Source organism: Megalobrama amblycephala, linkage group LG17 (assembly GCF_018812025.1).
Source record: "Megalobrama amblycephala isolate DHTTF-2021 linkage group LG17, ASM1881202v1, whole genome shotgun sequence".
In the NCBI taxonomy this organism is placed as follows: Eukaryota; Metazoa; Chordata; class Actinopteri; order Cypriniformes; family Xenocyprididae; genus Megalobrama; species Megalobrama amblycephala.
This window is the reverse complement of record NC_063060.1, coordinates 40709973-40722188: the sequence shown is the minus strand read 5'-3', so window position 1 is coordinate 40722188 and position 12216 is coordinate 40709973. Positions and strand designations below refer to the sequence as shown.

General features: G+C 34.9%; 2 protein-coding genes across 7 annotated transcripts; one reads left to right on the top strand and one right to left on the bottom strand.

The window, feature by feature from the left end:
* Positions 1 to 846: 846 nt before the first annotated feature.
* On the bottom strand, positions 847 to 9591 carry apoda.2 (apolipoprotein Da, duplicate 2). Of its 4 annotated transcripts, none has more exons than XM_048164863.1 (5): positions 9533 to 9591; positions 3240 to 3374; positions 1788 to 1906; positions 1506 to 1594; positions 847 to 1422 (listed from the first exon to the last, which is right to left on the bottom strand). In XM_048164863.1, exons 1-5 carry the CDS (start codon positions 9554 to 9556, stop codon positions 1181 to 1183), a joined length of 609 nt encoding a protein of 202 aa, XP_048020820.1. In that variant the 5' UTR covers positions 9557 to 9591; the 3' UTR covers positions 847 to 1180. The 4 variants fall into 4 exon arrangements, with proteins under 4 accessions (XP_048020820.1, XP_048020819.1, XP_048020821.1 ...); XM_048164862.1 differs by lacking the exon at positions 9533 to 9591 and adding an exon at positions 4922 to 4948; XM_048164864.1 differs by lacking the exon at positions 9533 to 9591 and adding an exon at positions 3470 to 3790.
* apoda.1 (apolipoprotein Da, duplicate 1) lies at positions 6909 to 11785 on the top strand. 3 transcript variants are annotated; one of them, XM_048164867.1, is made up of 5 exons: positions 6909 to 6991; positions 10575 to 10692; positions 10786 to 10907; positions 11002 to 11087; positions 11192 to 11785. In XM_048164867.1, the coding sequence occupies exons 2-5, from the start codon at positions 10579 to 10581 to the stop codon at positions 11425 to 11427; spliced, it is 558 nt and encodes a 185-aa protein (XP_048020824.1). In that variant the 5' UTR covers positions 6909 to 6991; positions 10575 to 10578; the 3' UTR covers positions 11428 to 11785. The 3 variants fall into 3 exon arrangements, with proteins under 3 accessions (XP_048020824.1, XP_048020825.1, XP_048020822.1); XM_048164868.1 differs by lacking the exon at positions 6909 to 6991 and adding an exon at positions 9123 to 9328; XM_048164865.1 differs by lacking the exon at positions 6909 to 6991 and adding an exon at positions 10220 to 10241.
* Positions 11786 to 12216: the final 431 nt, after the last annotated feature.

Genomic DNA, 12216 nt, shown 5'->3' with positions numbered 1-12216 from the left:
TTGGTCATGATTCGAGCGTTTGGGAAAAAAACATTATGAGACAGTTGTTGTCAGATTTCATTGGTGATTTTAAATATGAAATTTAATCGAAAGCTTGGCAAACAGCTTTGGAGCTGCATGATGCCCAGGAAGCCCGAGAGGCGTTTCAAAGATGGCCGCCGAGTGAAATGACTTGTCTTAAACTAGGGACTTTGGTAAGGATAATGACAGGGAAGAGAAGAGATTGCTGAATAAAGATGTTATTTTTGTTTTGTTTTGCACACAAAAAGTATTCTCGTCGCTTCATAACATTTAAGGTTGAACCACTGCAGTCATGTTGACTGTTTTAAGTGCCTTACTGTCTTTAGTGCCTTTCTGGACCTTGAAAGTGTTGATTATATTGCTGTCTATGGACGAATCATACATATACTTCTCGGATTTCATCAAAACTATCTTCATTTGTGTTCTGAAGATTACATCTTTGGGTAAACTAACCCTTAAGTTAACCTTTTGAGAGCGTTTCATTGCATCTCATCTGTAATTTTTTTTCTTCAAATTATATATTAATGTCATCTACATGTCATTAAATTATTTAGTTTACTGTTGGCAGAAGGGATGCATTTGTTGCAAGAGTAGCCTAAAAAATCCTCAAAAATGCTTATTTATAATGTCAGCTGGAAAGTCATTTTAAGAGACAGCAGTTATTACCTTATTATCGTATTGTTTTGATCAAAAAGCAAACTTTTTTTCTATGATATAACAGGTGGTGATTATTCAAAGCAAATGCCAATAGCTTCACAATCCTATATCTGACATGACCTAAAAAACTATTTTTGTGCACATAAGAACAAATGACAGAAGGCAGCATTTTGATATTTTGTCCTTTATTCAAAGTTTGATCCAAAGTCTTTGATTGATCACACAGTAGATACTATATAGACAACATTCAACTGTGTGAAGAAAGAAAATTCACATTAGCAATGCATAAATAGAATTAAACTAAAAGCTTTAGTTTACATTGCGTCCTATGATTAAGAACAGATTTATTCACATTCTCATGCCACAGACCACTGATTAAGAACATGTTGTTGGAATATTACATTAAAAAAAAACCCAACAATATAAATGTTAGGGCTTTAAAAAAAAAACGTAATTAGACCACAACACATCTCACAGTAGCTCATTATTCAAAGCAGGTACATTAAGGCATGCCGCTGCACAGTTCCGGTCTCTGGTCGGTCTCAGTAAAAGCATCAGTACCGATGCCATGGGATTTGAGGATGTCTAACAGCTCAGAGACCGTCTCCTTAGGAAGTGTGCGGGTCCTGCTCATGATCCAGGAAAACTCAGAGTGAAAGAGACCGGCGAAATCAGTGCACGAGTAAACCAGGGTGTAGTTGTCATAATCAGTAGCCAGCACCCAGTAGGGAGCATCAGGAGCATCTGAAAGAGAACTCATAATGAATAACTCAAATCATAGATGAATCAAATAAACCAGGTGAAGAGAATGACTTGTTTAGACTTACCTTCAAAGAAGCTGACCTCAAGTTTGGCAGGCTCTGATGCATCTACAATCTTGGCAGTTCCCTCAATGAAGCTGATAGTGCCATTAGCACTGTGAGGATGATCAGAGAAAAGATGTTACGTTGATTTAAGCCATTTCAGAAGAAAGTGCTAAACTATTTTGAACAGAATATCAGAATCCATTTTATTTTATTTGTAAATATACTTATTATATTCTGAATATTAACAAATGCAGGCTATTTTATTATTATTCTATATTGTACTATTCGCCCATCAGTACTTACAGAAGCTCATCGTTTCGAACCAGGACGATGCCGTCACTCAGAGTGTAAGTGGCCTGGCAGCACTCTCCCAACTGGAACAGCGCTGGAATCTTCATGATCTCGTGCCATCTGCCCATGTACTATAAGAGAACAAAATGATAAGAAGTTATGCTACAGGATCTGAAAATGAACAAATATTAATATTCTACTATTTTTGCTATAATTTTTGTTGTCAATATGGGATTTATTTTATGTTCCTCTTGGCTTTATTTTGATAAAGTGGCTCAAGATGATTGTAATATGTTCCCGCTACTAAAAAAGTAAATAAGGATTAAGAAACAAACAAACAAAAAAACTATATGATACTGAAGTCATGGCAACTTATGTTTTTACATTACTTTAACTCATCAAAATAGTTTAAGCAAGCAATTTCAACTTTTTTGGTAAGTTACATGAGATTCAGTTCTATTTTTAAAGTTTAATGTAATTTGCATTGAAATGACTTGTACAACCAAGTTGACTACATAGGCAGCAAATGACCCCCCCCCCCCCCCCCCCCGTAGTCAATAATTTTATCCCGTTTTAAAACTCTTTGATCACCAAAATGACATATTTAAAGCGTTAGTTCACCCAAAAATGAAAATAATGTAATTTATTACTCACCCTCATGTCGTTCCACACCCGTAAGACCTTCGTTCATCTTCAGAACACAAATTAAGATATTTTTGTTGAAATCCGATACTTCCGTGAAGCCTCCATAGGGAGCAATGGACACTTCCTCTCTCAAGATCCATAAAGGTACTAAAAACATATTTAAATCAGTTCATATGAGTTCAGTGGTTCTATCTTAATATTAGCGACGAGAATATTTTTTGTTTGCCAAAAACGACTTTTTAACAATATCTAGTGATTGCCGATTTCAAAACACTGCTTCCGGAAGCTTCGGAGCGTTATGAATCTTTTGAGTCGAATCAGAGATTCGGATTGCGTATCAAACCGCCAAACTGCTGAAATCATGTGACTCTGGCGCTCCGATCCACTGATTTGATTTGTAAAGCTCAGAAGCTTCAAGAAGCAGTGTTTTGAAATTGGCCATCACTAGATATTGTTAAAAATTCGTTATTTTGTTTTTTTTGCCGCAAAAAAAATATTCTCATCGTATTATAATATTAAGGTAGAACCAGTGAACTCACATGAACTGATTTAAATATGTTTTTAGTACCTTTATGGATCTTGAGAGAGGAAGTACCATTGCTGGCTATGCAGGCCTTACTGAGCCATCGGATTTCATCAACAATATCTTCATTTGTGTTCCGAAGATGAACGAAGGTCTTGGTTTGTCTTAAAGCATATTAAAAACACCACTTAAACCACATTTAAAAACTTGACTTACACCACAGAGGGACTGTGGGAAGTTTTTAAATAGGTGGAATTATTTTTTATTTTTTTTACAGTGTATAAGAAAAAGTTTACCCTAGTAGGATCAAAGTTTTGCTGAACAGGAGGTTCTGGACATTTCCCAGATCCGATGGATTGAGCGCTGACCGCCAGCGCAGACAGCAGAGTCAGAGACAGAACCTGAAGAGCCTGCATTCTTTCAGCTTGAACCTGAAAAACAAAAGGCATACTTAATGAGCATAACAAGAACATTTGAATGAAGAGATGGATAGTTTGCTGAAACTGAGACTCAAGCATCATCTTACCTGTTTGATCTCAAGAGTGAAACTTGTGTTCAAGGTACAGAACAGTGACAAAGTTTGGTATTTATAGATGTTACTTATATTTGTTATATCACTAACTCCACCCCCTCAACTAAAATAACCTCATTAGAACATGTTTGGGGAACCGGGGCATCTGCTCAAAGAGATGTTGAAGGTTAAGTAAACACACTTTAAAGAAGGTGATGAACGAGTCACGGGTAGCTTTCCACATCTTTGAAACGAATCAGTTTTCCAGATTATCCATGTGCCGTTTGTTTTTTTAATGTCCAATTATTGTGCTTCTTTTACATGATTGGTCATTGCATTTTTTCTATAAGAAAAAAAATCAAATCATTACTGACTGATGTGACAGAACACACATAAAAGCTTTAATTTGTGTGAATGTGACAATCTAAGTCCCATATTTGTCATGTTAGCAACATTTTAGTCTGAAGAATGCATTTCAAGCTGAAGAAAATCAAAACACTGATATAAAGGGTAGCAGTTTCTCATTTAGGCTACAATTGAATTCTCTAACACTTTGGTATGGGGAACACTAATTTTGCCTCAAACTTTTTTTTTTTACTGCTCATCAATAGTTCGTAAGGTAAGTTTAGGTATGGGGTAGGATTTAGGGATGTAGAACAGTGTTGGGGTAACACATTACAAGTAACTTGAGTTATGTAATCAGATTACTTTTTTAAGTAACTAGAAAAGTAACACATTACTTTTTCAATTTACAAAATATCTGAGTTACTTTTTCAAATGTTTTGACTGACAGCTCTCCTGTCTCCATGTTGAGAGAAATAAAGTGCAGAGGTGTTGTGTGCGCTGTGTAAACATGATGGTTATTGTAGTTCCAGAATAAATATGAACATGCAATTTCATAATTTTACGCAAAGCTGTAATAATTAACTGTATTAAATTACACAAATATATTTTATATACAAATATACATCAAAAATGACTTTAGATTAGATTTAGAAATAAGAGTGTTGAACTTCCTTCTGCTGTATCTTATTCTTCTTTAATCCAGAATGGCAGCACAGCTGAAAGGTTTGTTTGAGCTGCGCCCTCTACTGTACAGGAGTAAATATGCATTTCCTTCAGCCTAAGGCTTATTCATTTCACTTTTGGTGTGGACATTTTGTTGTTATTAAAAAAACAAACAAGCAAGCCCAGCCCAGGTGAGAAAAAGTAATGCAAAAGTAATGTAATGCATTACTTTTCATAAAAAGTAACTAAGTAATGCAATTAGTTACTTTTTTAGGAAGTAACACAACATTTCTTTTAAAAGTAACTTTTCCCAACACTGATGTAGAACATGGTCATGCATAATAAGGCATTAATATGTGCTTTAAGTACTGATAAACAGCCAATATGCAAGCTAATAAGCAACTATTGTTAAAGTATTAGTCCACTTTTAAATACACTTTTCCTGATAAATTTACTCACCCCCATGTCATCCAAGATGTTCATGACTTTCTTTCGTCAGTCGAAAAGAAATGAAGGTTTTTGAGGAAAACATTCCAGGGTTATTCTCCTTACAGTGGATTTTAATGGCTACCAACAGATTGAAGGTCAAAATTACAGTTTCAGTGCAGCTTCAAGGGCTTGAAATGATACCAGACGAGTAATAAGGGTCTTATCTAGCGAATCGATCGGTCATTTTCGAAAAAAAAAAATACAACCGTTTATGCTTTATAAACAAAATATCGCCTTGAACGTACTTTCCGCTTCCGCATTCTTCATAACGCTTACGCTGAATGTTCTACGCCTTCCCTGTTCTACTTACGGAAAGAACGCGGCGCCAGTTTCGTTTTTTCCCGTAACTTGAATAGGGAAGGCCTAGGATATTCAGCGTAAGCGTTATGAAGAATGCGGAAGCGGAAAGTACGTTCAAGGCGATATTTTGTTTATAAAGTATAAACGGTTGTATTTTTTTCGAAAATGACCGATCGATTCGCTAGATAAGACCCTTATTACTCATCTGGTATCATTTCAAGCTGCACTGAAACTGTAATTTTGACCTTCAACTGTCTGGAGGCCATTGAAATCCACTATAAGGAGAATAATCCTGGAATGTTTTCCTCAAAAACCTTCATTTCTTTTCGACTGACGAAAGAAAGACATGAACATCTTGGATGACATTGGGGTGAGTAAATTTATCAGGAAAAGTGTATTTAAAAGTGGACTAATACTTTAAAAGTGGGAATTGTTCCCCATACTGAAGTGTTAGCGAATTCTCCAGCACCATTTCTGAATCACTGTGCACAACTCTGACTGACTGATTTATGTTTTTCTCAAGAAACTGCCTGAATTCATCAAGCTTTATAGTTCCACATTTCTATACAGATTAATGCTGATTTATGACAAAGCACTTTGCTTTCAAGTCTGACAACTTTATTCTCATTATTCCATAAATTTAGTTTTTATGTTTCGTCGGTGCATCTTGCGACCTTCAGGGTAAATACTGTTTTTTTCCTTTTCACCCTAAATGTGGACATTTTGAGTCTTATGAAGGTTCAAAACTTTAAAAATAACAATTTAGTTTGTTACCCAATATACATAAAATAAATAAATAAATCAGTAAATCCCCCTACAATGCATTTTATTTACATTTTGGAGTTCTTTTCATAACATCTAAGAAGTTATACAATGTTTTTCCATTCATCCTTTTGTTACGAAAGTTGTGTCCTCAACAGGAGGTCGAGTCACACGTGAATCCTTCACTATGTTCTTATCGCACTATAACACCTGCAACATGCAAAACACACAACACGTGAGGGTATGGTCCTTATGTAAAGACACATGTTTACTGCATGATTTTTGGGGAGAAAAATACACGTGGCAGTTTTATATCCTTTAAGAAATTGAGTTTATGAGGTGTGCCAACCCCTTCACTCCCCATCACACCTCATGGGCCAAATGAGTAGATTATAACATAGCCTGATATATAACATGAGAAGAGGGACAACAGAAAATTCCTCAGTTTAATCAATGCTCAGACCCCACATGACATAACAGCAGAAACTCAAGTTTTAAAACGGGTAACTGAGAACTGATCCAAATCAAACACAACTGAAAGCCACTATGAAGTGTCGCAGATTGTTTGTGATCAGACAGATGAGCATCCTCATAAAGCGCCCTCTATCTGTCAGCATCACCATTACATGTTCAGTGTCACAGATCATCACAACACAGTTACTTTTCCCCAGACAGCAATGTCCTAAACTTAGGTGATTTTTTGTGGTTGAACTTCAAAAACATATATGGTATGTTTAAGAAAGAAAAGAAAATAAGACTGTTTAGGTGAAGCGACAGTGTACGTTTAGTTTAGATATTCATTAATGGAACGTCCTCTCATGACTTCAATTTGCTTAATCACTTACTTCATGTTGGGAATAAACTGTTGACTCACAAAGATTCCTTCTTTTCTGCAGTCACATGATCCCAGAGAGAGAATGATTCTAATAAATACTCTGAGCTCCACAGTCCATCTCGGATTCAGCACAACTTTGAGAGGTAAGGATTTGTTTAATTTGTATTTGTCAAACTGTCTTTACAATGGGTGTTTATCATCAAATTGAATATGTACATTACCGTTCAAGAGATTGTGGTCAATAATTTATTTATTTTTGGGGAAAAAAATAATTTTATTCAGCAAGGATGCATTAAATTGATCAAAAACTACAGATCAGATATTTATAATGTTACAAAAGGATTCTATTTCAAATAAACGCTGTTCTTTCCATATAACTTTTTATTCATTAAAGAATCATGAAAAAAATGTATCAAGGTTTACACAAAAATATTAACTGTTTTCAACACTTTCTGAAGGATCATGTGACACTGAAGACTGGAGTAATAATGCTGAAAATTCAGCTTGATCACAGGAATAAATGACATTTTAAAATGTAGTAAAATAGAAAAACATTTATTTTAAACTGTAATAATATTTCATAATATTACTGTATTTTTGATTAAATAAATCCAGCCTGGGTGAGCACAAGCGACTTCTTTCAAAAACGTTTGAATGGTAGGCTATATAGTGCATCTTAAGAACCAAGAACGATAACAGTCTGTTTATTCAAAGCTCACGCGCTGTGGTTTCAATGTGTTTACAACATGTTTTTGCAGTTCTTGCAGAGGTGTAAAGAGTTCCTGAAAACTATACTTGAGTAAAAGTACTGATACCTTACATCGAAAATGACTCTATTACAAGTTACAAGTAACCAATTCCAATACAACTTGAGTAAATGTCTTTAAGTATCTGATTTTAACAATACTATTAGTATTGTTAAATTGGATTAGTTCACTTTCAAATAAAATTTTCCTGATAATTTACTCACCCCCATGTCATCCAAGACTTGTCTTTCTTACTTCAGTCGAAAAGAAATTAAGGTTTTTGATGAAAATATTCCAGGATTTTTCTCCTTACAGTGGACTTCAATGGGCACCAAACGGTTGAAGGTCAAAATTACAGTTTCAGTGAAGCTTCATAGGGCTTTAAACGATACCAGACGAGGAATAAGGTTCTTATCTAGAGAAACCATCTGTCATTTTCTAAAAAAATGTAAATGTATATGCTTTATATAAACAAATGATCGCCTTCCATGTGCTTCCGCCAAACCCGCACTTTTGTATTCTTCAAAAAGCTTATGCTGTATGTCCTACGCCTTCCCTATTCAACATTTTTTCCGTATGTAGAACAGGGAAGGCGTAGGAAGTACAGCATAAGCTTTTTGAAGAATATGAAAGTGCGGTTTTGGCACTGAAGTCCACCGTAAGGAGAATAATCCTGGAATGTTTTCATCAAAAACCTTCATTTCTTTTTGACTGAAGAAAGAAAGACATGAACATCTTGGACGACATGGGGGTGAGTAAATTATCAGGAAAATTTTATTTGAAAGTGGACTAATCCTTTAAGTATTTTACAGAATGTAGCCTCAGAGATGCACTAGTCCTGAGAGACATGCAGTAAAAATAAGAAACAATTGATTTGTAAGATGAGAAATCAAGTTTACTTTCTAAAATCAAAATAAAACTGAACACCTCGATATTGCAATAAATCAAGGTCGACACAACAACCTTTTATACGTCTACAAACTCTCAAGTCTCAGTTGAGCTCAAGTGCACAAAAAGGCCATAAGTAAACCAATATCCTTCAAAAAGGTCTTGTCAATATAGTGGATAAATAAAACAATGTTAAGTAAAATTAAATAGTCAAAGTCTTCTGTATGTGCTGGTTTGAGCCTCATCACCAACTGCAGTCATTTCCTCATCTAAAAAAAATCAAACACCTGCGATTCAGAAACTACCTGCTAATGCACTCACATTCACATAAATTAGTCTTGTTGACAAGTTTGGGTGAGTAAAGGCGAAACGCTCAAGATATAGTACCTTCAATGCCCTTAGATGCCGATATCGCTTCTTTATATCAGAAGCAAACTCCTGCAGAAAAAGTTAGGTGCCATGCAAAATGTAATGTGTAATTGCATGACTTGATGTACTGGATGTAAAAAGTACATTTACTTGTTCAAAAATGTAGTCAAGTAGAGAGTAAAAGTTGCTAATATATTAGATACTCAGTACAACTACAAAGTAGCCAAAAAGATACTTAAGTACAGTAACTAATTACATTTACTCAAATACTTTACACCTCTGAGTTCTTGTTGCATTTACAAGGCAGTAGATATTCTCAGCATGTTATGTTTCAAGTGAATAGCGTAAGCGATCTGATTGAACGGTGAATTTAGCTGACGAAATCAATATAGTGGAATAAAAACAACGCCTAGTCTTTTCACTGCAACCTCAAAGGAAGCAAGACAATGTTGTCAAAACTAGCGCTGGATACCTGAGGTAATTTTATGTCTGTTTGCTAGCCTAGCATAATAATCCCATCGTTAATACTTATCACCATTTATTCCTATATTTAGATTTCAAAACTATATCATTATCATTATCTTAGTTATCCTTCTTGGTGTGAACAGGCCTTTAGAACCCTTACGAAAATTAAAGTATTAGTCCACTTTTAAATACACTTTTCCTGATAAATTTACTCACCCCCATGTCATCCAAGATGTTCATGTCTTTCTTTCGTCAGTCGAAAAGAAATGAAGGTTTTTGAGGAAAACATTCCAGGATTATTCTCCTTACAGTGGATTTTAATGGCTACCAACAGATTGAAGGTCAAAATTACAGTTTCAGTGCAGTTTCAAGGGCTTTAAACGATACCAGACGAGTAATAAGGGTCTTATCTAGCGAATCGATCGGTCATTTTCGAAAAAAAAAATACAACCGTTTATGCTTTATAAACAAAATATCGCCTTGGACGTACTTTCCGCTTCCGCATTCTTCATAACGCTTACGCTGAATGTCCTACGCCTTCCCTATTCTACTTATGGAACGAACGCGGCGCCAGTTTAGTTTTTTTCCGTAACTTGAACAGGGAAGGCGTAGAACATTCAGCGTAAGCGTTATGAAGAATGCGGAAGCGGAAAGTACGTCCAAGGCGATATTTTGTTTATAAAGCATAAACGGTTGTATTTTTTTTTCGAAAATGACCGATCGATTCGCTAGATAAGACCCTTATTACTCGTCTGGTATCGTTTAAAGCCCTTGAAACTGCACTGAAACTGTAATTTTGACCTTCAATCTGTTGGTAGCCATTAAAATCCACTGTAAGGAGAATAATCCTGGAATGTTTTCCTCAAAAACCTTCATTTCTTTTCGACTGACGAAAGAAAGACATGACATCTTGGATGACATGGGGGTGAGTAAATTTATCAGGAAAAGTGTATTTAAAAGTGGACTAATCCTTTAACCATGTTTTTTTTTTTTTTGTAGCAACCATGGTTTTTGTAGTAAAAACAATGTAACTACATAATGAACCATAGTTTAACTATGGCATTACTACAGTAACCATTAAGCCACAAATGTATGCTGTATAACTTGAATTAATTATACATTTTGTTTTAAATTATATGACAGTTTAGAAAATGTTTTCCATCCTTTGTGATGGCTGTTGAGAATGCATGCAAATATTTAGTTATCAACACAATTAGAATATTCTTTTTTCTTTTTTTGTGGCAATTGGCTTAACAAGCAAAATGAAGGCCTTTCTGCTAGTTTTGGCCCTGTTCCTGCCCATCATAAATGCCCAGGTTCCTCACTGGGGGCCGTGTCCAGAACCTGCTACTCAACCTGCCTTTAACCTAAAGAAGGTAGTGTATATTACACCTCAACATATGCAATGATCAGGTCTTCTATTCTGCTCTTAATCTGTCTTATAGTTTGCTTGTCTGCATCTAATGTAGTTTATGGGCAGGTGGTTTGAGATCGCTAAACTTCCAGCCCAGTTTGAGCGAGGGAGATGCATCGAGACTAACTTCACTCTCAAGCTGGACGGAACGGCTCATGTGGTGAGCTCTGAAATTCTGTGAGTGCCAACAAGTCAAGGATCACTTTGTTATAATTTCATATGCTTTATTGAATTACACAATAAGTTAAAGCATAAACTTTATATTTATTAGAAAAGGAGAGCTAAGAACAATTGATGGGACATGTGTGGTGGAGGACAAAAAAAATCCAGCAAAGCTTGGAATCAGTTTCTCATATGGTACAAACCTGATTTTATTTTTTCAGCATTTGCTAGATCAAATGCTATGCCATGATACATTTTCAATCGTTTTTCATGTTTTGCATGTCTACTTGAATTGACAGTTTTGCCCTACACTCCATACTGGATTTTGTCCACTGACTATGAGAACTCAGCGCTGGTATATTCATGCACTGATGTCTTGAGACTCTTCCACGTAGACTTCGCTTGGATTCTGGGCCGCACCCGATCCCTGCCTGCGGCCACCGTCGACCATGGAAAAGAGGTTTTTACCAATAACAACATCGATGTGAGCCGGATGATCTTAAGCAGACAGCAGGGATGTGACAAAGACCTCTGAATGACTGTCTTCCAGGAAAATCCAGTGTTATGAAGTTTTGTGTTGAACAACCTGCGGACTACAAAAGTAGTATACTATTCCTGTTAACCACTGCTTGGATTATGTGTTTAATTTAACAAAGTTATGGATTTATTTATACCAGAAATGTAATTAATCAGTTTTGGGAGTTACTGTACAGAATTGAAAACACAAGTTTCCAATTGATCAAAATAAATTAGAGCACTAACCAAAACCATGTGAACTTGCTTGCCTTCATTTTCAGTGACTTTTGTACATTTAGCACCTCCTTGTGGTCACAGAGAAAAAAAAACAACTACAAAATCTACAAAATAATAAAGTACCATCAAGTATAAATACACCATGGTTGCAGTGTTAGTTTAGAATCATTGATATACAATTATAGTTTTTGTTAATATTTTGAACAAGTTTTATTATATTAATAATTTTATGTAATTTTTATTATTATTTTTTAATTTCTATACAATTTGTTATTTTAGTACTTTAACTTAAACAAAAATGAAGAAATTCCTAAGTTTTTTTTCCCCTAAAATGTTTTATTACTATAGTTGTTAATATTTTGAATTAGATTTAATTTTAATTAAATTTTAAAGTTTCAGAAATTTTGTGTCATTTTTAATTTTTTTTTTAAAAACGTCTATATAGTTTAGTACTTTAAATATTTTAGTACTTTAACAAAAAGAAATAAAAAGTTTTTCCTAATATGTTTTACTACTATAGTTTTTGTTAATATTTTGAATTAGATTTATTCTTCAATTTTAAAGTTAATAA

Coding starts and splice junctions, on each gene's coding strand:
- apoda.1 (XM_048164865.1), top strand. Junction 10,908..11,001: donor GTGGTGAGCTCTGAAATTCT/GTGAGTGCCAAC, acceptor TATATTTATTAG/AAAAGGAGAGCTAAGAACAA. Junction 11,088..11,191: donor TGGAATCAGTTTCTCATATG/GTACAAACCTGA, acceptor TTGAATTGACAG/TTTTGCCCTACACTCCATAC.
- apoda.2 (XM_048164861.1), bottom strand. CDS start 3,461: ATGCTTGAGTCTCAGTTTCAGCAAACTATCCATCTCTTCATTCAAATG. Junction 1,907..3,239: donor AAAACTTTGATCCTACTAGG/GTAAACTTTTTC, acceptor GTTCTCTTATAG/TACATGGGCAGATGGCACGA. Junction 1,423..1,505: donor TGAGGTCAGCTTCTTTGAAG/GTAAGTCTAAAC, acceptor GTTCTCTTTCAG/ATGCTCCTGATGCTCCCTAC.